This window comes from Colias eurytheme, chromosome 5 (genome assembly GCF_061535395.1).
Source record: "Colias eurytheme isolate Ceu_HAF_F1 chromosome 5, ilColEury1 Martin Lab GWU primary, whole genome shotgun sequence".
Lineage (NCBI taxonomy): Eukaryota > Metazoa > Arthropoda > Insecta > Lepidoptera > Pieridae > Colias > Colias eurytheme.
The window spans coordinates 734,935-762,897 of NC_142984.1; the positions used below are offsets into that span (position 1 = coordinate 734,935).

The following is a 27,963-nucleotide window of genomic DNA, read 5'->3' on the forward strand; positions in this document are numbered from 1 at the left end:
CAGTAGTTCTCGAGATTAGCGCGTTCAAACAAACAAACTCTTCAGCTTTATAATATTAGTATAGATTTGTATTTTTAACTGACAGATAAGTTAAAATGAAGATATCTGGTAGTTATGAAACCTTAACTATTGTTATGTATAACTCTACATTGCTGTATGCTAGTTAATATTAATGTAAATCAGTGTTAAAATCATGTTTTGTCGGCATACAGAGCGACTTAATTATTTTCGAACTAAGCTTTTTAAATACAGATAATAAAGCTCTACATTGAACACGTATTAAGCGTGTGTTATGGAGTTTCTTGCCGGATCTTTTCCATTGATACTGCTTTCCGAATCGGTGGTAAATGTTAAAAATATGTAATAATGATTCAAAAGTGCTTCTAGAAGAAATCTAATTGTATAAATAAACTAGCGACCCGCCCCGGCTTCGCACGGGTGCAATGCTGATACTAAATACACTACAGAAAAACTATGAACGTTGTATATAAAAACATAGCGGCCCGCTCCGACTTCGTACGGGTATAAAATAGATAGCCGGGCGGCCGGCCGGTACCGCCGCAAACGCTACGTCCCGCAATTTTTAAATCTGTAATATCTTCGAAAATATTCACTTAAATCATACGGTGTAAAGGGCCATATAGATCTATATTAAATGAACAATGTATTCAAGGTATTTAATTGGTTAAGGATTAATGCTGTATTGGTTAAAATCGCATCGAAAATTAGCCATTAATTGTCGTAAAAAGTAAATGACAAAAAAAAGTTATTGTGGGTTATCCATAAGAGATAGACATATACCATCGCGGACTTTTCTGTAGACCTTTTCAATGTGTATAATAGTTAGTACATTATTTTCATAAAACTCGTAGGGTTCAGCCTGCGTTTGCAATGTAAGCGGAAAAAATGTAATTTTTTACGACATCACATTAGAAACCTCAAAAATAACAGTACTTCTCCACTATTTAATGAATGTTATTATACATATAAACCTTCCTCTTGAATCACTCTATCTATTAAAAAAAACCGCATCAAAATCCGTTGCGTAGTTTCAAAGATTTAAGCGTACAAAGGGACATAGGGACATAGGGACATAGGGACAGGGAAAGCGACTTTGTTTTATACTATGTAGTGATGATGTAGTGATGTTTCAGTTTATTATTATTATCTCGAACCCACGATCCCGCTATGAACTTTAACCACTGTCACTTTAGTCACTGCAACAGTTACAAGAATCGAATTGAGAGCAATACTTCCACGTAAAGCACTTTCTCATCAATTATTGATACATGTGATTTAGATTCTGCGAACGTCAAGTGGTTGGGAATAGCAGAGAGCAATGGCAGAGAGCTTGTTGCTTTGATTGTGTCAAAGGAAGAAGTATCTACTATCTTTGTCTATTAATTCTACTACTATATCTATCTATCTTTATCTATCTATCCGCCCGCGGCTTCGTCTGCTTTGTCTTATACTTAACAAATGATACGCTAAAACATTCCTTGATTCCCTATCTATTGAATCAATCAAGTTCATGTGAGAACCTTAAATAAAAAAATACATATAGAACATAGCTTCAAAAATCTTTTTGTTTTTGGAAGTCGGTTAAAAAAGGGCTAATGGTTTATAATGTGTGTGTGTTTGTGGTATTATATCTATAGTCATCGATTGAATATTATAGTAATAAGGACTCTTTTAGTTCTTGTTTGTCGATTTATTTCTCACTAGATTTCCGCCCGCGGCTTCGCCCGCGTTTGCAAAGGAAAACCCGCATAGTTCCCGTTCCCGTGGGATTTCCGGGATAAAAACTATCCTATGTGTTAATCCAAGTTACCCTCTATATGTGTGCTAAATTTCATTGTAATCGGTTCAGTAGTTTTTACGTGAAAGAGTAACAAACATCCATACATCCATACATCCTTACAATTACTTTCGCCTTTATAATAGTATTAAGATATTAAGATTAAGATATATGTTTGGTGGAAATATATGATGTAAATAGACATAACATCAACAAATACCTTTTAGTGAATATTTATACATAAACCTTCTAGGAACGTGTAACTTCGTCTAATAAATTGACTTACAATGTTCTAATTAACTATCAAATGACAATTTAAATCGAGCACAATATGTCCAAAGGCTCGAAACTATTAAAAGTACCAAGAAACATTTTTAATACTTTCCTTTTGAGCTGAGGTTTTATTATACAAGCCTTTTCCCCGGCGATGCCTTTGTCCTGCGCCCCTTTGTGTGACTGTCTCATTCAGCAGTTATTACCATCTCCCATTTTTTCATACCTTTGGAATAACTACGCAGAAAATTAATATTATATTGATTAAAATGCGGTCTTTTCATTCAACTGAAACGAACAAATTAAAGTGGCATTGTGTTATTACAATAGCGGAATTAATTCCAAAGCTTTTTTGTTATTTTATGGAAAGTAAAGGGTCGGAAAACTATTTAATTGACAGTGATTAATTTAATCTCTCTTCTATGTTTTTGCTAATTCAAGCTACTTACTATTTTTTAAAGAAAGCAATCATTTATGATATACATACGTAAACAAAAAAGATTACCTATAGCCGCCTCCTTGGTAAAGTGGTTGACGCGTGAGCGTAGCACCGAGGGGTCCTGGGTTCGATTCCCAGTGGAGACGAAGAAAAAAAATGTCTCGGTCTGGTAGGACACAGAAGGCTAATCACCTACTTGTCCCTAAAGAAAATCGATCAGTGAAACAGATGTATAATGCATCTGCCCCAACCCACTATAGGGGACATGGGACTTCACTTTTTGCCTATAGCACTCTAAATAACAACCTAATTTGTAAGCGTAAGTGTTAAATTACATTCAACCCAAAAACACATTTCATCACCATTTACGCAGCGTATATTTTCGTTACAAACAGCAGCAAGCGGTTATTTATCTAATTTAAACCTCTAAATAACACCTAAACAACAATTTGTCTCAGCTTACTGCCACTGCGTAATAAGGCTTCGAACAATCCGATTATGTTGTGAACAAGCCGATATTTTCGTACCCCTGTACCATGATGTATTAAAGCAGTATTATATCCAGAGTTGAAAAGTGACAGCGCTATATAGGTCGTCTAGAGCCATCACGTTCCCGCACTGGAAGTAATACTGCTTTATGACGTATGCGTAGGGCTTAGGCTGTTAGGGCTCTTACATGAACCTAAGTTTTCTGTTTAACGTAATCGAGGGAGTTCGCTTCCTCTTTTCGTATATTTGAGTTTATATTGCTTGTTTGGTGTTTGAATGTTTCTGGAATATGTGTGTTTTATTTTACATTAAACTTATTATCAGAAATTTAAACCTTATTGTTTGTTTTGAACGTCTTAGCTACGGTTATTTTTGAGGTATTTACTGTAATAACTATTTGACAAATCTTCTATTTTGAGCTTGTGACTAAATGTTCATGTAACGTTAGTTATTATCCACTCGACATAATATTTCGGTAAATCACAAATATATACTTAAACAAGTTAGTATCTAAAATGAGAGAAACTTCATTATACCAATTTGATTACAGAAAACCTTGGCACTTTCCTCATAAAAGATAAAAGGGAAAAATTATTACGGATTACCCAATTTGGGATGAATTAAGTTGTAATCACTCATTTAATATTACGAATCATATTGAGACGGTAAAGAAACTTAATTTGCTCTGTAATAAAAAATAATAAAAAAACTTAATAATAAATATTTGCTTTTTCTAGAGAACTTACGTAGTTTCTTAAATACTGCAATGCACTTTTATTTTACACCTTTTTCATCGAGAGAAAAAAATAATTATTTTTTAGCAATGGTGTCACCGCACCCTTAAAAATAATGAAGTAGGTAATAATATGTTAATAATAATATGTTATGTTAAATAATAAACACTGCACTTAACATAAAATATGAGATATCAAACTAAATTTTTCCATTTATTAATTACTAGCGGTCCGCCCCGGCTTCGCCCGTGGTACATGTTTACGTTTTCTCTACATAAAAACCATCCTCGTACTTCAAGGAATATAATAAAAAAAGAATTCTCGAGTTATGCGCTTACCAACACATTTTGCGATTCATTTTTATATATAAGATATTCATAATAACAATAAAATTCAATTACGTCTCACAATATACAAAACAACCGTTAATTACATGATACAATTATTATATGAATGGCTCGTGTAAACACGGGAGTAGCGACTAGCGAGTAGAAGTTATTGACTGATAAGTGTTTTTTCATGAAGTCAACGAATTCGACACGTGTAACTAAAATATATAAAGTAAATATAATGTTATTTCACCAAATAGCCCGTGTTTTATCTCTGGGTATAGCCTGAGCAAATATTTTGCGAATTTCCCGCTCAATGTAGCGGCTAATAACGGTATTATGTAATGGTAGCACGTGCAGTTTTTTAATGTTTTGACTGCTTTATGTATAGATACTAGCTTTCCGTCCGCGGCTTCGCCCGCATTGTCTTAAACCTAATCTATACTAATATTATAAAGCTGAAGAGTTTGTTTGTTTGAACGCGCTAATCTTAGGAACTACTGGACAGATTTGAAAAAATTCCTTCGGCGTTAGATAGCCCATTTATCGAGGAAGGCTATAGGCTATATATCATCACGCTAAGACCAACAGGAGCGGAACCACGCGTGTGAAACCGCGGAGCGCAGCTAGTAATAACATATTACATATTACTATTTCACACTGTCACTGTGTATTAATAATAATAGTTTAAAAAACTAAAAAACACGCTTTTTATACAAAGCCGAACTAAAAAATAGAAAATTTTATCAAATTAGTGTATTGTCATCGGTCCTCAATAAATCTACAAAGTTTGAACGAAATCTGGCCGTTTAAAGTGGGTCAAAATCGCGCCCAAAGAAGTCGGTTACAAACATACAGGTGAAGCTAATATAAAGCGTGTAAAAAGCTGTCGCTGTGGTGTCCCTGTTGAAGTTAATTGGGTTAGCTATTTCATCATTATGCAATACGTAAACTATCACGTTTTTATAAGTAGGATTAGTAGTATTAATGGTATTATATGTTTAACCACAAAACTATATTATTACTAGCGGTCCGCCCCGGCTTCGCCCGTGGTACATATGAAAAATAGATGTTGGCCGATTCTCTGAGATTACCCGATATGCACAGAAAATTTCATGAGAATCGGTCCACCCGTTTCGGAGGAGTATGCAGACTAACATTGTGACACAAGAATTTTATATATAAGAAGATATGCAATACATTATCACTGAGAAGTTGAGCGTGAAATATGTATTGTAAATATTTATATTTCTCGCACATGAGAAATAAAAATATTTATTTTAAACATTATAAACTCCAAACTAAAACTTACCTAACAAAGATGATATATATTACATCAGCTGACTCGACAGATATAGTTAGTATCTTTGTGTAAAACGCGTGAAGTAAAGTCTTAAATTTTTTTTAGATTTGTACTTTATAAACAAAAAACGTTATTGTACTTACGTATTTTAAATGGCTATAAATAAATCTCTGTAACGATAAACATTTTGGTTTTATTGCTAAGTAATTTAAATTAAATTAATTAGTATGGACATCTGCAGTGACATGCAATTCTACTTAATATTGCATCTTAATAGCCGAAAACACGGACGTGATTAGACCTTTTTATTTTATAAAAAAACCCTGTAAAACTCATTTCGTTGTGTTTATTGATGGTATTTTTCGAAATGACTTCCACCAGAAGAACAATACCCGGTCTTTTGGAATACTTTGTGTAACATACGGATTCTCTTTAGAGCGTTATTAGTGTGTTGTTGTTATCTAGTAAATCCAAATAATTTGTGCTAAGTTCATTCTAAGATGCAGTTGTACTTATTGCAAGTCCGGTAATACGTGAAAGACGTAGAAAATTAGAAAATTTTCTATCTGATCTTTTGAGCTAGTGACATATATTTTTAAAAGAATAAAACATCTACATCGGTGTATTAACCACATAATGCTTTTAAAATACTTAGTGTGTACTATTTGTGTAAAACGTAAACAATAAACAATTTATGTTTATTACTAATTTGAATTTTTAATTAAATTAGTTGATATGGACGAACGCATTTCATTCAACGAAAACATTTTTTATACTTTAAATGCAAAAAGCAAATTAACTAAAAGGATTAAATAATTAATGCAAAAGTGTAAAAATTTACCTAAGTAAAATGTGTAAATTTTAATGATTTTTTTAAAGTAGACGATTTCATGTTCCAATATAGGTATTATTATAAACTTTTTCTATTATAACTTTTCTTCTTAATTACAATTTTTTTGATAATTTTGCGTTTGCTTATGTTGATCCAGATTAAGCAAAGTTTGTTCCTACTTTAGAAACAAGACCTTTGATAAACAAATAAACTAACTTTATCACGACATTCCTAATACATTTTAGCCATCTAAGATACTTTTAATAGTATTGAGTGGCCACATACAATAAGAAAACAAAACTCGTAACCAGCTAATTTTTTCTAGGGATCGAACCAAGGATCGAACCTTGATCGAACCCTCATTATTGCCAAAATAGGTTCAATAAAGCCATCGAATCCTGTTTTTATCTTAAATTCAATTAGCAATTTGCTTTTGACACAAACGACATATATTAACAACCCTGAAATCGCAAACTAGAACATGTAGGCACGGAAGGATTGAAAGTATATAAAAAATATTTTTAAGTTAGAATTGTTTTAATAGTTATCAGTTACACGATTTCAAAGATATGAAGCCAATTTTAGTGTAGGTATAAACCCAATGTTACCAAAAATATTTACTGACGTACAAAATAGTAAATACCTTTCAAACGCTGGCTACTCTCACAATGCCACTGGTTTTGTGGGTGAAAATGGGCACTCAATACTTTCCATTAGGTGACTTGTCAATTATATTGACTTTCCCTTAAAAATAAATCCATTAGGTTAGCATCATGTCTATAAAAAATTATGTTCTGTTAGACTCTTTCGATCGTTATTATAAATCTGCCAATTCACACTTTGCCAGCGCGGATTATGGCCTAAACTCTCATAGAAGGCCCTTGTAGTGGGTACATATATGGGCTGATGAAGAAAGCACTATACAAAAGTAACGAATGTCTACTAAAAATAAAAAGTTAATCTACTTAAATTCTATTACAGATATGGACAAACTGTTTACATCTCAACCTGATGATGTAACGGCGAAGCTGGGACAGCCTCTATCGATTCCCTGCAGCATCGGTTCAGGTCCTCCCGCCACTATAACGTGGAAGAAGAATGGAGAAACCCTTCCAGAAAATCCTAGGTAAGTTACTAAAACACATCCGAAGAAAGGTATGATACTGAAAAGCTTAAGATGTCCTAACAATTGTTTTTTAACCGACTTCAAAAAAAAGGAGGAGGTTCTCAATTCTGCCGGTATATTTTCTTTATAATATAGATGTTAATAATTTTGCCACGCAGACAAAACAAATATAAACAAAGGGATAGACTTGACACAATTATATTGCGTAAACAGAGTTGTATCATTATTAATTTAGTTGTAGATTAGCTTAGTCATTGGTCTACAATGGATGATCTCGATGAGTGAGGGATCACTTGCCAAAAGCTTAGGGCTTAGAGGTTTATGCCTTCCTTTATAATATAAGGTGAAATACTAAATAATTCAAGCTATTTTTATGCAGGTTATAACCGACTTCGCGGTTTCACCAGCATGGCTCCGCTCCTGTTGGTCTTAGTGTAATTATATATATCATATAGCCTTCCTCGATAAATGGGCTATCTAACACCGAAAGAATTTTGCAAATCAGACTATAGTAGTTCCTGAGATTACCGCGTTCAAACAAACAAACTCTTCAGCTTTGTATAGATATAGTCATATGAGTTTCACAGTGCTTAAATGATTATAAAGTATGGTCTTATTAATATTCAAATTGAATCGGCATTAACCAATCACATTTCAAACATTGTACCATTTCTTTCTCATATCCTTAAATTCCTAAAATTGTTTCTCAAAAATTTCCGTATTACGAAGAAAAACCTTTGATGTAACAATACCTCTTCATTTTCAGGAATCCTATTGATTTTGGGTGTAGTAAATAAATTAGTTTTATCATAAAAAGAGGATATTTTATGCATAGAATAACAAGATTCGTTTATCAATTGAAAAAGATCTGTTTCTGTTTTAGCTTCTAATTTTTATTATTCAATTATTATTATATTTGTTGGAATTTCTTTAATTTATTCGTTATTTTCAGTCACTGATCATATTACTTAATAACTATTTGCTCCAGTACTAAAGCTTTCTATTTTAAAAACTTTGTGGTACTTTGTTGAAAGGTTTTCTTTTTAGTAAACTACGTTTCAGTCTAGTAAGACTTCTAATGTGTCCTACTGCTTAAACAATAGACTAAATATTCTAATCACGTAGTTACTTAGGACTTTGTTTCTTTTCGAGACATTTTTCCTAAACTAGATACGCTTGAGGTTTGATGGTGACAGAATTGTTAACTTTTTAATGCTTTTGAAATAAAACATATCAACAGTTTACTTGTGTGGTTCTATCGGTTTTGGGACTTTTTCATAAAATAATTTTTAGTTATTAAGTTTTTCCCTTTTTAGTTTCGTTTCTTCAATTTTGATAACAATAACAGAATTAGAAATTTTTTCCCTACAAACGCTATCTTGCATTTGATTATTTAGAAAATAACCTATCAAATCTCAGCTTTCTAATATGATTGCACCTTCATACGGTTGAAATGTTGTAGCGAGTTTAATTTTTATACAATTATGTAATTAAATGAATTAAAAAATGCTTTGTTTTACAGATATCATCAGCTACAGCACGAGCTGCTGATAACAGACGTAACGAGAGAAGATGCTGGAGTATACAAGTAAGGGCTTTTTCTCAATTATTGTTATTGATTAAAAGTGTGACGCTGTTAATGCTATAATAATAATCATTGCATAGAGATTGTTCTTCTTAAATATGTCTGTTTTGGGATATATCATATTGTATTCAATTCTTAAGCTCATAATTGATAATAATTTTTGTTCCATTTTTCAAGATCATCATCTTTACTACCATCATTGTAAACTCTTTAATAATATCCCATAATAAAAATCAGCTGTCACAATTATCGATCAATTAAAAATTAATAATTATTATTTTAATGCAACAGATGTATAGCAACAAACACAAACGCGGACAAGACGAAATACAGCAGACCAGGTCGGGTGGAAGTCCAAGAGTCGTCTGATGAGGAACCGGCGCTGTTGCCAGTGCAGCATGAGGCACAAGTGGCCAGGCCAAGAGGGAGTAACTTGAAACTTGCGTGTCCTGTCACAGGGTGGCCAAGACCTAAGGTATACATTTATTAAATAACTGGATTAGGTTGACGCGTGTGTCCGGCATGCGATCTTCCCGAAGAATTATAGTACTATCTTTACTACTTATAGATAAATAATAGTCAAGGAACTATATTTTTCAAGAATAAAATGATACTTTATCTATAACATTTAAACTTCAATATATTATAATACGAGCATTTTCTGCACTAGAAACGTTTAAAAATGCCTATTTTATATTTATTACATTTATCGATTCACTTATACCTTCTCATTTTGAAATTTGGAGACAATCATAACAACTACACTACACTATCAATGGAGAATTGTTTAGAACATTTTCTGAAACTTTAATACCTTCTTTAAGTGCTTTGCAGTGTTACATTTAAGCTTGGTAATATCTACTTCTAAATCTGGATACTTTGTTGCTATTTCTTTGTACTTTTCGGCGTCTATAAAGTACTGGCTTGATAAAAGGTAGCCTATGTTCTTTCTCAGGGTCTAAAGATTGTCTGTGCCAAATTCCATCAAAATCGGTTGAGAGGTAAACCTCTCTTTAAGCGGGAAAGCGTAACAGACAGACAGACAGACAGACAGAGTTATTTTCGCATTTATAATATTAGTAGGGATAGTGTCATAAAGTAGAATGGTTTATTTTTGTAGGTAATTAATCTTTTCCAAAATTCCAGTTAATCTGGGAGCTAACACCCCCCGGGGGGAGGACCAGTGAGCTGGAGAGCAGCGAGGAGGTGCTCCAGCTGGTCAACCTGGATGAGGACCAGGTTGGGGTCTACTCCTGCTCCGTGGAGGGGAGGAGCGATGTGGTTAAGGTATGAAAAGGGATTTAAAGGAAGTTAGAGAAGGGATTTTTTTCTGAGGATGAAATATGTTTTGCATTAAAAAAAAAATGAAGGGACAGTGTTGAAGATAATATCAGTTTGGAGAAAAATAGGATAAGATTTACTTTTTATTGTGCAATTCTATGCGTTGGAAAATATGGCAAAATATGGAAAATATGACAAAGGGCACCCTGGCTTATAAAAAAAAATCGTTGGTAAAATTATTAAAAAGGTTTGTAATAAATATCATATCCCTACTTAGCCTTTATTCTTTTTACATATTTGATTCCGTACATTATAATTTATAACTTAATTTGCAAAACGTAACTAAACTCCTGAACCTATAAATATAATATCCCACGGTAAAATGTCGCAAAATTCTTCCAAAATTGTTAAACAAAAAAGAAATTTATCATTCAGATAGCTTTGTGAACGTAAGGTAAAATGTTATCCCGGGTAATTATGTAAATTGTTACTTTAACAGTTGTGATAAACTCGCGGGAATTATTAACCGACTTCAATAAGGGAGGTTTTAAGTCACCTTAACTAATAGTATAACTAATAGTATTGGAAAATATTTACATATGATTTATTTCTAAGTGCTTCCGTGTGAAATTATTCGTTAGAAATTTTCCAATTGAAATTTCCAGCTCAAAAACAAAACAACAATTTTTACTTGTCTGTGTAGATTTATCATCATCCGTTTATACAAATAATACTCAGTTTTCACAAGCCAAAATTAAAATTAGAGTTTTTTCCTACTATAGTTTATCGGGTAGAATTCGCGGGTAGAAGCTTGTCATAAATAAGTTGTCTCAAAAAATGTTTCCCAGTAAGAACAGGTCCCGGGCCTCGAGGGGGCCTCGTTAAAAATAAATACGATTTCTAATTCTTATTAATGTACCTTACGCGGAACGTTACCGCCGGGAGATCTTTCCGTAATGTTTGTAATAATTGTGTTCGCTAAAGTTTCCTTGCTTCCTGTTATTTTTGTTGCCAACTTCTGACAAGTTACCGACTTACGAGCCTCGAATTCCTGGAATTGAGAGGAAGGTTATACGATTACTGAATAAAATATCTACTCGATGTTCCACCCTGCTTTCACTGGATTTAAATGGTATAAAAATTATTGATTAAAAAAAATCTAGAGTATACTTGATGTTTGACCCGGTTTTCACTGGACTGAAGTATTAAATTTATGCAATGTAATTTTAAAATTTTTTTAAAGTTTTCATTGAAATTGTTTACAAATTACAGCCAATAATGGGGCGTTGAGATTCAAAATTTCGGTCGTAAGTTTAATTTTATGTCGTAGGTATCAATTACGGCGCGGTTTATTATTTCCTCCATAAAGGAAAATTTATGAGAGATACGAATTTGATACTTTGTCAATTCTTTATGTAAAGCGCTTTATAAATAGGAAATTTTCAACAAAGTGTCCCAAATGAATAAGGTTAATCATAGCTACATTTTCCTGCTTTTATGTTAATACCTAAAGTGCAAAAGGTATAACCAGCCAGTTTTAAAGACCCGAAAATAATTGTTTAATTTCAGCTCTATGGTGTCTCTATGTTATTATACATAAGTAATGTAAATTGTAGTTAAAAATTAGTTACTGAAATCTATATAGTATGTGAACGTTTACAAAGATGTGATAGATTAATGTCTGTTACATATAAGAGTCGAAGATTATAGCCATATTGCCTTGCATTAGCACATGTGCTTCATTTTATTCTAACCAAAATCTATCAAAAAGGATTTAAATTTCTTGAATTCATTTAGATTTTAGATGTTTCGTATAACCGCAATTTACGGCTTTCCTCGTAAAAATAAATAAATAAATATTTCAGGACATTTTTCACACGAACTTTCCCTTAATCTTTTCGCTTGTGTTATGGAAACCAAATGGCTGATAAACATACATATATAATTTTAAATACACACTCATATAGCTAATTAACACCCAGACATAGAGCAAACATCAATGTTCATCATACAAATATTTGCCCTGGGAATCGAACCAACAACCTCAAAAAAATCATGAAATCATTGTATCCTTAATGTTTAATATAGACCTTCAACGTAACCTACACGGAGCCGGTCATGATCACCCTCCCACCTGTCTCCAAGGAGGCGATGAGGGCCAGTACTGTGCGGTTCAACTGCACGGCCAGAGGGACTCCTGCACCAAAGATCACGTGGTACAAGGATGCTAAACTGCTGCAGCTGGCTGGCAGGGTGGGTACTTGAATAGAGAAAATATTTATAAAGATTAAGAATTAATTAAAAAAAGCCCGAATATGTATGAATGTGCTGAAAACAAAGCATTATCTGATGGGGGTCTTTCATAAAGTTTTATATTTATTTTTATCTCGTTATTTGTTTCTCAAATGTATCTTTAATGTTCTCTGTTTTAAATCATTTTACTCTCAAATCTTATACTAATGAGCAGAAATACAAGAACATAAAATTATATTTATTAAACTGATAATCTTATTTTCTTCTTGGTTAACATTAAACCATCTTACCTAGATCATCATCTACTTACTTATTTCAGCAGAATTAAATACAATGGGTATTATAAATGAATCCCTATTTTGCAGATAAATTTACGAAAATCAGCGGACCGCACGCGCATCGAGCTAGTAATCAGTGGTGTTACTTCCGAAGATGCAGGTATACATTATTATTGATTTAAAATAACTCTTTTTGTAAGATCTGTCTCGAAGGACCATTTAAAGTTAATTTATCAGATTTTGAAACCTTTCGTTTTTACTGACTACGTTATCTGTATTATTGGAAAGCATTTGATTGTGTCGAACGTTCCGCTTTTTTACGTTAATTCTGTATCTTATGAATTAAAATATTCCGCTCGAAATCTAAATGTTTTATACCATAAGCCATAAATTTTACATTATTTGAAACTATCTGTTATTATTAATTAGGCTAGATACTAGAAAAAAAGTTATTTTAATGCCTATCTAAGGTACAATCGAACAATCTTTTACTAGCGTGTACCAATTTCTAGATAAACTAAAACACACACATTTATTTATTCAATTAGACTTCTTTTAAAGTACTTTTGAAACGTCATAACATTTTTTAACATTTACCACCGATTGGGAAAGCAATACGGAGAAGAACCGGCAAGAAACTCCATAGAGATTTTCACATAATATTTCAGCTCTATATTCATTGAGTTACATGTACTACGTACTAGAGAGGACATCGCTAGTACACTTAACACGAGTTAGAGTCAATCGTCTTAAACTCAATTTTTTTTTGTTACATTGATTGGTTTTATTGATAAGTTTATTCATATTTTTTTAATAAGATAAACAAGATTTATTTGTTACATTGATTGGTTTTAATTTATAAGTAATAAGAGGCAGAATATCTACAACGTGTATGACTCACAAGCCGGCCCGCGCCGCCGCGCTTGTCGCATAGATTTTGTTCGTCCTCTCTAGTAATAATACCTCAATGTCTATATTTAATTTTGGAATCCTTCCAGGCGTGTACCAATGTTTCGCCTCAAACGGTATATCGCTAGCGTCCCAATGGGGCGAGCTGCGCGTGCCGGGCCCGGGGGCGGCGGCCCCGCAGCGCGTGCAGTGCGCGCCCGCCGGCCCCGCCGCCGTGGCGCTCCGCTGGAGCCCTGCCGCCAGTCAGGTCATCGCCTACACTGTGGACTCGGCGCCGAGAGGTGGGTGGATATGGGAAATCTTTGGGATGGGATAAATCTATCTAATAAAAATGAATAGCAAAATGCATAACTCCAGAACGGCTGAATATTCCTTGAAGTAAGAGGATGGTTCTTATGGCGGGAAAACGTAAACATCGGCAAGAAACTTGATAGCTACTGTTTTAAAGAATCTTTGTCCGTTGTTCTGAATATAAAAATCTCTTTTTATCATCGGGATATTCGATTATTTTGTAACAACCTTCTTCTACATAACTAACAACCTTTTGACTTCTTATCTTATCTTCTACAATCATTTATATTCGTATATATTCCAGACAAGCCCGGCAACATGCGCACCGAACAACCGCACACGAACACGCAAGAAACAGTGAAACTCCGGGAACCGCTCACACCGTACAAGTTCCAAGTGCGCGCGTACATCCCGCTACCGACCAATAAGAACGTGGCCAGCGATATGTCGGAGAGCGTCGTGTGTATGGGGCAGGGGGGTGAGAAATGCATCTGTTTTGGTGTAGCATTTCATGCAACTTAAAATATTTGAAATTTTGATAGATCCGAAAAGTGGGTAAAAAGTCTATGATGAAACGAAAAAGATTAAAAAGAGATAGCCACATAAAATTCATATTAATGCGGGAGAAAATGAGATAGGAAGCATTATACGGTGTTTCTTATATTCGTGGTAAATTTTACATTCTTCTCCCTTGAAGCTAATTTTTGAAAGTATAATTTCTACCACGTGTGAATTACACACATGTTTTTTTTAACCAGAATTACCCATCAATCCTAACTGATTTTATCCACTAAATTCTTCCTGCAACGTCAATAAAACTGCTATACCCATAAATCCTAACTAATTTCATCATATTTTTCTTGCAGTGCCAATAAAACTGCTCAAACAAGAGGACGGTATCCTTGTTTCCTGGAGACAGTTCGCATTCGATACTCCTGGTGTGGTGCAGTGGATCCTGCAACTCGCTAATGACACGTCACCGAGTGGTAATGTGACGAATGTCACGTTGGATGGAGCCGTGTATAATTATACTATTCAAGGTGGGTTGTGGAAAGAGGATAACCATTTTGCTCTGTGAAAAGATTATTAAAAGCTTTATAATTCATTGAATGTTTGTTGGAGTCGCTTAAAATTATTAAAGAAATGTTCAATGTATGCCTTGTGATACATAAAAGCAATGGGGTACACTATTAAGTTGTAATTTATGGAGTACTAGGTTTCCGCCCGCGGCTTCGCAGTCAAAGAAAATCCGCATAGTTCCCGTTCCCGTGGGATTGCGTCATTTTCACGGGATAAAAAGTAGTCTATGTCCTTTCTCGGGTATTAAAATATCTCCATACCAAATTTCATGAAAATTGGTTCAGTAGTTTAGGCGTGATTGAGTAACAGACAGACAGAGTTACTTTCGCATTTATAATATTAGTATGGATTAAGGTATACATGTGTATTGTATGCTTTATAAATCTGCTTAAGTACATTTACAAGTTATTTTATTTTTCACTGTCTTGTACACTAACTTAGTTTTCCTTATTTATTATAAGGTTATGTGAAATTAAGGAATATTCAAACAACACAGCGCAATATTGTCAGTGTACTTATCTTCTTATATATAAAAATGAATCGCAAAATGTGTTGGTAAGCGCATAACTCGAGAACGGCTGAACCGATTTCGATAATTCTTTTTTTATTATATTCCTTGAAGTGCGAGGATGGTTTTTACTTTTTATGTAGAGAAAACGTAAATATGTACCACGGGCGAAGCCGGGGCGGACCGCTAGTAAGTAATAAATTAAATACGATTTTATTCTACTAAGTACCAATTTACCAATCTTTCCTTTTCCAGAACCATCTTCCCACCAATACGTGCGAGTGCTCGGTTCGAGAACGTTGGAGTGGCTCCGGCAGGACCTCTCCCTGGTAGAGTGGAGCAGTACAGACACGGCTGGCCTGGACACGGACGATTGGTGAGGGTCTGGTCGCCAATGGGCCATCGTGGACGAATGGCTTAGTGGTCTTTATTAAGGCTGGTTGTAGATATCGATGTTACTTAAACGTATTTAAACGTGGATCTATGGATCAGAATTCCAATTGTAAACATCTGTGACATGCGAAAAGATACTCAAAGAATATAACATTTAATTTTTTATTTTAAATATTTAAAATTAATGCATTATAAATGAGAAGTTTTTAAAAGAATAGAAAAAAGCCGGATTCACTCCTAGGTGTTGTAAAAAGATGCGGTTTCGAATCCCGCCTCGTGATCAAATGTTTCTTCTTAATATGCTTCTTTTCTATTTCTATTCTTAAAAAAAAAACCTCTTATATTTACAAACTATTCCTTCAACAGGGAATCAACAGCGATCCCCTACGATTTGGAAGCCCGGGAAGTATCAGAACACGGGTTCACATTACAGTGGCGGTGTGAAGGTGCCCCCAGTGCGTATCTGGTGTGCGTGCGGAGGGTAGATGGCAAGGATGAGTGTCAGGAAAGGTGGGTCAATAATTATTAGTAACTAAAATAAGGCTTAATATTAGGGGAGGCTCCGTAAATTTTATGTGAATTTGCATTAATATTCTGAAACAGGCACACATACAATCAAAATGGAACTTTAGTATTATATTATATTTATATTTATTGAGTCTTTTTCTTTCGATGTACAAGACAGTTACGTAATTGTAACATTTTCGCTCGATTCATTTTTTATTCAAAAATTATGCCTTTTTTAAGGATTATTAAATTTTTTTAAAGATTTACTTGGACTTTGTCTAAAATAAATGTTAACAGTAAGAAAATAGAGTACTATAGAATCCCAATTCCCAAGATATTTTTTCTCTAGATCAATTATTACTTTAGTTATAAACGAAATAAGAATTGAGACTTACTTTTCGAGCTCGAACGCGATCAAAGAGCGCACGCGATATTCAACTTTATTACGGCTGTGTCTAGTACCGTAACCGGTCTCTCAGTGCCAGAAATTATGTTAGGGAGCCTCCTCTTAATACTAATAATTCGATCTCTTTATTATTTTGGAAAGTCGATCTTTTATCGCATACCATTATTTTCCTGTGCGCCTATTTATTGTTGACGTGACAACGTCTTATAATTCGATAGAGCCGGCTGCACGCATGAAAAAACATGACTCATGCGGCGTAACCTCGCTCTGAGGCGTTCCTTGTAAAGCTTGAAGTGCAAGCGAGAGCGTGGAACGAGCGACAAAGAAGCACAATCGGACGTTGTCACGTTCAACTATCGTCAGTAAACCGACTTTACAGACAACCAATTTTTTTTTTCAAAAAAATAATCGACTACACCCATCACACATAATTTATAATATTTATTCCCCATACCCATTGTTTTAGCCAAAAACCAAGCGCCACAATCGAGGGCCTACAACCGGACAGCGAGTACGAGGTGCGTGTTAAGGTCCGCGCTTCCAACGCCTTCTCGTCGCCGTATAGAGTGCATACTGCGCCTGCTGGTAAGGATATAACTTTCTTAACTTTCATGACACTTTCACTTTTAACACTCAACTGCACACTTTCAACACTTAATCGGGAACATGAACTTTGAATATCAAACATTTGACACATAATACAAATACATACACACAACATACACAGAGGCAAAATAACTGTTAATGCAACGATTGAATAAAAAAAGACTTTATAAACTTTTATTTTTAATTTTGGGTCGCCGAAGTACGTTTTATCGTACGTTGTACAATCACGGGCGCGGAAACCCAGTTGTCTGCGCGTGTTTTTATATTAATATTTCACGACGATCTTACGGAATTTAAAGCATAGCGTCTACAGGACGCTCGTGCAGCGCGTGCGCATAGCCGCGTGATCGAAGCAGTGTCATCAATGTTTCGTTGCGTTTTCACATTTTATTTGAGGGAAATTTGGAAAAAATGAAATACTGACTTTTAAATTTGATATTTTTGGTTTTATGGCATTCAAATGCTTTATAAATATAAATTTATATTTATAAAGAACTAGATTTCCGCCCGCGGCTTCGCCCACTTTTTCAAAGGAAACCCCGCATCGTTCCCGTACCATGGCATTTCCGGGATAAAACCTATCCTATGTGTTAATCCAAAATCCAAGTTACCCTCTATATGTGTGCTTAATTTCATTGTAATCGGTTCAGTAGTATTTGCGTGAAAGAGTAACTGGTGTGAGTTGGCGTGATTTGGCGTGAGTTGGCGTGAGTAGGCGTGAGTTGGCGTGAGTGGGCGTGAGTTGACGTGAGTTAGCGTGAGTGGGCGTTAGTTCGCATGAGTTAGCCTGAGTTAGCGTGAGTTAGAGTGAGTGAGCTTAAGTGAGCGTGAGTGATCCTGAGTTAGCGTGAGTGATCCTGAGTAAGCGTGAGTGAGCGTGAGTTAACCTGAGTGAGCGTGAGATAGCGTGAGTGAGCGTGAATGATCCTGAGTTAGCGTGAGTAAGCCTAATTGAGCGTGAGTCACGCTCACTCACGCTCAATTAGTTTGCCTGAGTGAGCGTGAGTGGGCCTGAGTTAGCGTGAGTGATCCTGAGTTAGCGTGAGTGAGCGTGAGTGATCCTGAGTTAGCGTGAGTGATCCTGAGTTAGCGTGAGTGAGCGTGAGTTAGCGTGAGTGAGCGTGAGTCAGCCTGGGTGAGCGTGAGTGGTCCTGAGTTAGCGTGAGTGATCCTGAGTTAGCGTGAGTTAGCCTGAGTGAGCGTGAGTGAGTGTGAGTGATCCTGAGTTATCATTTATTTATAATTTGTTCGCAGGTCCGCCGCGCTTCAAGGAGCTGCGCTACGAGACGCTGAACGCGAGCGCGGTGCGGGTGCGCTGGGCCGGCCCGCGCGGCAACTACACCGTGCGGCACAGCGCGCGCCTGCGCCTGCCCGTCGAGCTGTGGGCCGCGCTGCACACCGCCGGCCCCAGCGCAGTGGTGAGTGTGGGCCCAGCGCTGGGCCGGCCCGCGCGGCAACTACACCGTGCGGCACAGCGCGCGCCTGCGCCTGCCCGTCGAGCTGTGGGCCGCGCTGCACACCGCCGGCCCCAGCGCAGTGGTGAGTGTGGGCCCAGCGCTGGGCCGGCCCGCGCGGCAACTACACCGTGCGGCACAGCGCGCGCCTGCGCCTGCCCGTCGAGCTGTGGGCCGCGCTGCACACCGCCGGCCCCAGCGCAGTGGTGAGTGTGGGCCCAGCGCTGGGCCGGCCCGCGCGGCAACTACACCGTGCGGCACAGCGCGCGCCTGCGCCTGCCCGTCGAGCTGTGGGCCGCGCTGCACACCGCCGGCCCCAGCGCAGTGGTGAGTGTGGGCCCAGCGCTGGGCCGGCCCGCGCGGCAACTACACCGTGCGGCACAGCGCGCGCCTGCGCCTGCCCGTCGAGCTGTGGGCCGCGCTGCACACCGCCGGCCCCAGCGCAGTGGTGAGTGTGGGCCCAGCGCTGGGCCGGCCCGCGCGGCAACTACACCGTGCGGCACAGCGCGCGCCTGCGCCTGCCCGTCGAGCTGTGGGCCGCGCTGCACACCGCCGGCCCCAGCGCAGTGGTGAGTGTGGGCCCAGCGCTGGGCGGGCCCGCCCACTACCACGATCAACAAGAGAAGACATCAACTAGCCACTCTACGTCTAGAAGCTTGGCGGCGAAGTTTCTGTCGCAAAATCTGCATTCCTTTGCCTTCTCCAGGACGAGATACAATGCAATACGCTAGTTCACATTGCAAGCTGCGCAGCAACATTTTACCCAGTTTGGATCCTTAAAACCACCGAGATAATTAATACATGACTGCTTTACTAAGTATATATTTATTTGCAGATAAACGGCATAGACCCGACGGAGCCGACGTACGTGATAGTGACGGGGTACGAACCGTACGCGCACAGTCCCGTGCTCACCATACCCGCGCAGGGAGTCGAACTGGGTAAATAAGCGTCATTTGTAAATACAAGCTATTTTAATTGAAATATCGTAGAAGTGATTTATGAAAACACAATTTCTGAACTTAGACGCTTAAAATATACTGATTTTGGTTAGGTTGCACCATATTTTAGTTATATTTAGGGCTGATTTTTCAATCCTTGGTTAAATCTTATTCGTCGAATAATGTATAAAACTACCATTTTAAAAACGTATTCTAATTGCCCGTATTTGACGGTTTACGTGACATTTTATAATTAACGTGTAATACTTTATTGGACGGATAAGTTTTATCCAAGCATTGAAAAATCGGCCCTTAATGTTAACAGAAACAGTGACTTTTACAGTGATAGCGAAATGGTTTGCACTAGCGTGTACACATACAAGCTTTGAATTTAGTTACAGACTGAATAAATTTTTATTACACATTTACTATTGTTTATATGTACTTGTGTTATGTATTTTCTTTCTTATACTAGTGAAGTTATATTTAGGACTGATTTTTCAATCTTTGGTTAAAACTTATTCATCGAATAACGTATTAAACTACCATTTCAAAAATGTATTCTAATTGTCCGTATTTGACAGTTTACAGGTGACATTTTAAAATGTTCGTGTAATACTTTATTGGACGGATAAATTTTAACCAAGGATTGAAAAATCGGCTCTAAAACGTTATAATTTTTTTTTCTCAGACTCGAAGGACCTCCAATACGAGTACACGAGCGCGGGAGTACGTGTGTTCTGGAACAGTGCTGGCCCCAGAGTGGTGCGATTTGCGCAGAACATCACGCAGCCTCTTGAGACATGGCGGGCTGTTAACGTCACTGACTCTAGTGTTGAGGTGTGTGGTTTAGTTAAGAAGAAACGAAGATTTCATTTTAAGCTCATTTGCCAGGAGCGACCGAATCGGTGGCAGATTCAAAATATTTGTAACAAAATGTAAAAGTTTAAATAAATAATTGAAACGAAAATTAAACAGGAATTTACATAGCCTAATTACGATGCCTAAATCTATGAAAAAGCTATGTATTTTATATGCTATAATTGTGTTTGTATGCTTTTGATTTTCTTGAATCTATGTGATTTTGTTCTATGATAAAAAAAGTTTTTATTTATTATATTATTTTTTCTATAGCTAACGGACTTAGATCCGAAGTCGCCCGTGTACGTGATGGTATCCCTCGCGGGTGTGGGCAAGCGAAACCAGGTACTGAACATACCTCCGAATCCGAACAATAACTTTGGCTTCCATTTGGGTAAGTAAACACTAATTGAATAATCTTCTTCTTATATATAAAAATGAATCGCAAAATGTGTTGGTAAGCGCATAACTCGAGAACGGCTGAACCGATTTCGATAATTCTTTTTTTATTATATTCCTTGAAGTACGAGGATGGTTCTTATGTAGAGAAAACGTAAACATGTACCACGGGCGAAGCCGGGGCGGACCGCTAGTTATATATAAAAATGAATCGCAAAATGTGTTGGTAAGCGCATAACTCGAGAACGGCTGAACCGATTTCGATAATTCTTTTTTTATTATGTTCCTTGAAGTACGAGGATGGTTTTTATGTAGAGAAAACGTAAATATTATGTACCACGGGCGAAGCCGGGGCGGACCGCTAGTATAGTATATTTTTTTGTTTATTTCATCAAAAACCTTCTTATAATTTCGTATTGAATGCCCATACCAACCCTACCCAACCATATTTATAATCAGATATAAAAAAATATACTCAAAACAAAATTGTTATATCCGACATGTGGCACTAAATCTTGCGGTATTAAACTATATGGTATTAAACCGCGTGATTTTGAAGTGCGTGGTATTAAAAAGAGTGGTGTAAAACCGCGTGGTATTGAACCATGTGGTAATAAACCATTTATTATTAAACTGTGTGGTGTTCAACCGTGTGGTATCTTAATTCTTATTCTTAATATTCTTAATATAATACTATTATAAAGGCGAAAGTTTGTAAGGATGTATGGATGTATGGATGTGTGGATGTGTGGATGTATGGATGTTTGTTACTCTTTCACGTAAAAACTACTGAACCGATTACAATGAAATTTAGCACACATATAGAGGGTAACTTGGATTAACACATAGGATAGGTTTTATCCCGGAAATCCCACGGGAACGGGAACTATGCGGGTTTTCCTTTGAAAACGCGGGCGAAGCCGCGGGCGGAAATCTAGTTAAATCATATGATATTAAAATGTGCGTTATTTTACCATGCATTATTATATACCTGGTTACATATTAATATAATGCCATTGTTCAACAGGTATTGGGTTGGGTGTGTGCTTTTGCGTGATGTGCGTGCTGGCGGCCATCTTTGTGTACGTCTGGAGGAAACGGAAGTCGAGGAATCGGACGCCTGTAAGGTTAGTGATTTATGTTTATTTATAAGGTTTAATTCAGTATTTTTTTGTACATATTTTCTAAGGTTTGTCTATTGTTATATTTTTATTAGGTGTTATATTTTATTACACATCCACAGTTGTTAGTAAAAATTCCAATAAATTATGTTAGTATGTAAATCAAAAAATCGTATTCATGGAATAAAAAATTGTACATTTATAAAAATATTACTTCATTATCTATTAATAATAAATATAATAAGTAAATAGTTTATGTTATTGTTTCAGGGCGCGACGACCAAATACATCGCCGGGTAATGCGGAAGAGGAGGGATCGGAAATGAGGGTAAGAAATTAATTCATAATTAAAAAAAAAAAAAAAAAAATCGATTATCATTATTTTTAAGAATTAAGCATCAAATATAACTATATAGTTAGATTTCTATTTTTGGATATCTTACGAAGAGACTTTTATCAATTTACCAAGATGTTTAGTAGTTTAATTGGAGAGATTCAATGTTTTATTCATTAAAGAAATTTTCCCCTAGTCCCCGTTAAGATATTCTTGTTATATATTAAATGTATTGGTAACGAAAGCATCGATGAGACTGAAAATATTGGAAGATGTTATGACGTTCGCAGGCCGCGGCGCCGCGCGTCAACGGCACCGAGCCGCTGCTCAACGGGCACCTGCAGCATCATGTGAGTTCCACATATTACTCTATATAAATAATAGTAGAAAGAATAATAATAATAGTTTAAAAAAACTAAAAAACACGCTTTTTATAGAAAACCGAACTAAAAAATAGAAAATTTTATCAAATTAGTGTATTGTCATCGGTCCTCAATAAATCTACAAAGATTGTACGAAATCTGGCCGTTTAAAGTGGGTCAAAATCGCGCCCAAAGAAGTCGGTTACAAACAAACATACAGGTGAAGCTAATATAAAGCGTGTAAAAAGAAATATATTTACTTACTAACAAACTATTTATATTGTACCTCGAGTACAACTTTAAGTTTTAGCCATTTTAGCAATTACAATTAATTAAACTTAAAAAAGTAAATAAATCTCGTTTACATATGGAAACCAAAACTAAATGTGATCATAAATTGCTAATCAAACTACCATCTGAAATAGAGAACTTTTGAAGTGTTTTGCAGAAGCAGCATAATCTGTAAGGTCTCCCTTTCTGTGCCACGCTGATATATTTTAGTTTTAAGTTTTGTCTCTTTAGAACAGTTTGCTATAAGAGGGAATACTTTCTGTCTAATTCATCCAACTATTACAGGGCAAAACGCCAAACGGCAAAATGCGGAAAGGTCGTCGCGTGGACGAGTTGGACGCATTCGACGTGTCCCGTTATTCGCCCGACACGACCGCGGAGACGGTGTTGGACGCGAGCACGCCTTCGCTTCGCCCGCTCGCTGCGCTCGATGTGTCGCGCGTCGAGCCCGAGCCGCTCGCCGAGCCGCTCGGCAAGCTGCCCGACGACAACATGAACTCGGAGCTCACCTTCCAACTAGACAACAGTAAAATCCAACCGACGCTCCAGCCGAACGGTTGAGCCCCCCCTCCCCCCCGCCGCCCGGAACCACACGGGGGTAGGTGACCCCCCACACCCCAACCCCCACCCCCCGGGGGTAGGTGACCCCACACACCCCCCACCCCCCGGGGGACGGCGGGCCGCGTCTCGTTCCTATGCTAGAATTTATTTTCGACGAAGGCTGATTTTTAAACAATAGTACGGGTAATTTAGTTTCGAGACGTTACGCCCGAGCGGACGCGCAGACAATCAAGCACCGAACCGTATTATATTAATTGATATTTATTTCCCCCCTAGATAGAAGCCCCAGACGCTACAGTTACCGACCCCCACATTCCAATATATATATATATATATATTTATTATATACGAAGCGCACACCCGTTACGCGAATCGAATTAGATAGTGAATAAAATTATATGAATCGACAACGAACTATTGAGAGTGACATAGTTTAATGTTCGTTGATGTTTGGAGGGGGGTGGATGGAAGGCTATGCGTGCTTGCCCATTGCTCAAACTTATTGTGGACGACTCGTCTTTAGCTAAGGTCTAGAATTAGGGGAGAAATGGTCTGGGAACGCGTATTTTGCAATTAAGGTTCCTAAAGTTCATTTATTTTAGCCGTACGCCCTTTAGAACAAAAATACTGACCTTTAAATTCCCACGTTTTAGATGTAACCCCATATTTGAGTAAATAGCAAGAAATCCATCCTTCTCGCTAGTTTAGAAGCCCCTACAGTTCGTTGTTCACCCATATCACAATTACAATCTACCTCATTTTCTTGATTATAAGGTTTAAAGTTGATTAAGTTGGCCCCAGTTGGCACCCGGTTAGGTAGCATTTGTTTATTTATTTCATAGTTTTTAAGGTTTTGTCCAACATTCAACACTGGATTTGTCTTTTCGGTACAAGCACCTAGGTACAATTTACTTGTAGTAAATTGTAAGTACAATGTGTTTTAAACAGTCAAAACCTGTAGAGAATAATATTAAAGTAATATTTTTTGCTATTCAATACTTACTCTAATAATATCTTGATAAATAATTAACGTATATTGAATTAAGCCTAAAATTGAAAGTAGAGGGACGTTCCAATAATTGACTATTATTACAAATAATTTTAGTGTTGTTATTCTCGTAAACTATTATTATATTACAATTGCTTATTTGTTTTCATAAACGAAGAGATCATTTTAGAAACAAGAAAATTATTTCTGCTTGTCATAAAATGCATAAAAAAAAAAATTGTTTTTTTTTTTTAATATTCAAGAGGGTTCAAGAAGTACTTTGTGAATTCATTTGTAAAACAATAAAAACTTAAAATTAAATATCAATTATTGATGTCGGTTTTGTCTCTCTAAATATAAGAATACAAATAAAGACAAATATACTATAAAATAACTTTAACTTATCGTGGTATTTGTATAAATGAATTTGCGCCTTACATAGATGTGTATTGAAAACGTGTTTGACTGTTTAAAACACACACAATTATTGTAAATATTGAATTAACTCAGTTTAAATTTAATGAAGAAATCGCCGACTATGTACCTGAATTTTCAATTACACTAAGTGTAGTGTAGTTAGGTGTAGTGTTAGCTCTTAAAAAATCTAGAATTTTAACTTTGACGCTAGGTTTTATCACAGGGTCTAAGACTTGACATCTAGGCACGTTGACGAGTTGGATTTTTATGAAAAGCGCGGGAAAGTTTTGCTGTTGTCTATATTTGGATTGAAGTATGGCTGCTGCCAAATTATGTATAGAAGCACCTTAATTACGTATTATTATGGAAATATTTGTGTATTAAACACACGGTTTTCTGAAATTAATGCTCCATAATTTGATATTAGTATTTGCCGGTAAGAAACTATATTTGTGTTTCAGATGAATGAATCTCATGACAAAATATTACTGGTTATTCTTTTGTTACGTACCATACAATAGAAAAATCAATGCATAGTTAGGATAGGATACAAGGCTTTCACATAAAAAGTTTTCAAGTCATGATACAGTCAGAATAATAGTCATCAGTAACTTTTAACCAAAACTACTAAAACTCAAACTTTAATTTATTCAATTAAACCTCTTCTAGGAGCACTTTTTAATCGTCATAATATAGTTTTTTTCGGTTCGGAAAGTTCTACTAGCTACGAGCTAGTAAGAAACTGTAGTTGCTTTCATTACTGTGCTGTGGTTCTGTGGGAACAACATTCCATGAATTTTCATCTTCTATATCCTTTATTGTACTATATATATTATTAAGCTATTGCATAGCTTCTATCGCGGGCCTTGAGCGCGGGGACCCAATCCAGAAATTGCGTAACGAAAAACCTCACGCTCGTGTGGCTTGAAGGCATAGCATGCAATAGCTTCACCGCGGCAGTCCCCGAGTGGCACACGTCTTTTTTTTCCATGTTCAACGCACGGGTTTAATCATTTATGCACAACATTTACTGTTCAACTCTATTATTGAAGACAGCAATGAAATGCAATCTTTTATCAATGAATTCTATGATGACTCCTTTTATAATAATATCTCAATTAAAAAAATATTTAATACGTCTTTGTTTTAAAAGAGTTTTTTTTTACTAAGACAATACTATTTAATTACAAATATTGTTAATTTTTTTAAAGTTTTAATTCCATAGATAGTAATCTTATATATAAAAATGAATCGCAAAATGTGTTGGTAAGCGCATAACTCGAGAACGGCTGAACCGATTTCGATAATTCTTTTTTTATTATATTCCTTGAAGTACGAGGATGGTTCTTATGTAGAGAAAACGTAAATATTATGTACCACGGGCGAAGCCGGGGCGGACCGCTAGTTATGAATAGATAGGATTTCAATGCGAAAGTAGTGACAAAAGAATAACCAGTAATGCGTTAAATTTCATAATAATACTGTAACAACAAATACGAATGTTCAAACTATACGTAGCGTATACCATAGTTTAGTGTAACATTTTTTATTATATTTTACTTGTATATTGTAAACCACAAGTTCACTCGAGGTTGTGTTTGATAATTGTATTTATTTAACAGGTTTTTATACTTTCATTATAATTTTATTTACTGACCCTACACCAAATTGTTATTTCCCATTGCAATAAGATAATACCTGAGTAATGTACAACTATGTAGATGTATAATACTATAATGTATTGAAGTCGGCAACGACGTATTATATTAGTAGTGTCGTTGCCGACGGTACCGATGGTCCATTTTTCCTATTAAATTGCACCGTTAACATAAGTTCCCGAAAAATGGATCAAAGCTATTATAATGTATTAAGTTTATTCCATAAAAATTGTACAGATTTTTTATTCTCAATTTACAACACGGCTTTTCCGTCCTTGGAAATGATTTTAAAGCCTGATGTATGTGCCTCGAAGTTTAATTATTGTTTCGCAATAATTTAGTTGAAGTGAAGGCACTTGCGTTTAGATTGTTACTCGGCGTTAGGTGGCGCTGTGGAAATGTGACTGCATTCGGAAAAATGCGAACAAATGTAAATATTACTGAATGTTGAGGTGGTGTTTATTGTTCTATTTTTTAATTCATATAATTGGTTGGACATTATTTTAAAATTACTAGCGTATTTAACTTTTAAACGTGTAAGCTACATATTCAGCGCCATCTAGCGAACACAATACGTAATTAAAAGCGGGTAAACCATTCCATTTTATTTACAATAGCAATTTCTGTTACTACCTACTCATTCCATGATTGGCTGCAATAGTTGTCCCTTACAGATTTTAATATTAAGTATTGATGTTGAACATAGCAACACTGAAGATAGTTTAGCTTTAGTATTGTTACACTATATACTAACACCGAATGTCACACAGTACTGCAGGCTTGATAGCATGAACAAACTTTTGCGCAAGCTTGCTTGAGCGTTTGTTTTATATTGTGTTCAAGTAAACTTGTGAACAAGCAAATTTGTCAAATTTGCAGTAGCGTGTGCCTCTTTGAGGGTCGATCTTGCAATGTTCGTGAAATGAAAGATAAATATCGAGCTATCTCTCTCTTATAACATCTTATGAATGTAATATTTCTTACTAATAATATAAAGATAAGAGAAAAAGCACTAATTTCTACATTTCATGACACTGAAAAATCTGCCCTATTTGTATAAGATTTCTAAGTTTTGTTTTCGTACCAAATGGTGTTGCTATGTAAAAGAAGATATTATGTAATATATTATATTCACGCATTATTTATTTTGACCGTC

The 27,963-nt window shown here is 36.1% G+C and overlaps 1 protein-coding gene across 1 annotated transcript in view; it reads left to right on the top strand.

Moving 5' to 3' along the window:
- Window positions 1–25,650, top strand: part of LOC149908234 (protogenin A-like) — a 92,475-nt gene extending 66,825 nt beyond the window's left edge. The window contains exons 4-23 of the mRNA XM_090101671.1: window positions 7,179–7,323; window positions 8,846–8,911; window positions 9,200–9,383; window positions 10,055–10,195; window positions 12,278–12,442; window positions 12,808–12,880; window positions 13,719–13,910; window positions 14,225–14,398; window positions 14,787–14,960; window positions 15,764–15,884; window positions 16,268–16,411; window positions 17,281–17,399; window positions 18,675–18,838; window positions 19,710–19,815; window positions 20,507–20,655; window positions 20,950–21,070; window positions 22,103–22,202; window positions 22,467–22,524; window positions 22,821–22,880; window positions 23,469–25,650. Of these exons, the coding sequence (XP_089957797.1) occupies window positions 7,179–7,323; window positions 8,846–8,911; window positions 9,200–9,383; window positions 10,055–10,195; window positions 12,278–12,442; window positions 12,808–12,880; window positions 13,719–13,910; window positions 14,225–14,398; window positions 14,787–14,960; window positions 15,764–15,884; window positions 16,268–16,411; window positions 17,281–17,399; window positions 18,675–18,838; window positions 19,710–19,815; window positions 20,507–20,655; window positions 20,950–21,070; window positions 22,103–22,202; window positions 22,467–22,524; window positions 22,821–22,880; window positions 23,469–23,744 (2,732 nt within the window). The 3' untranslated portion in view covers window positions 23,745–25,650. The remainder of the gene's footprint in view (window positions 1–7,178; window positions 7,324–8,845; window positions 8,912–9,199; window positions 9,384–10,054; window positions 10,196–12,277; window positions 12,443–12,807; window positions 12,881–13,718; window positions 13,911–14,224; window positions 14,399–14,786; window positions 14,961–15,763; window positions 15,885–16,267; window positions 16,412–17,280; window positions 17,400–18,674; window positions 18,839–19,709; window positions 19,816–20,506; window positions 20,656–20,949; window positions 21,071–22,102; window positions 22,203–22,466; window positions 22,525–22,820; window positions 22,881–23,468) is intronic.
- The last annotated feature ends 2,313 nt before the right edge of the window (window positions 25,651–27,963 follow it).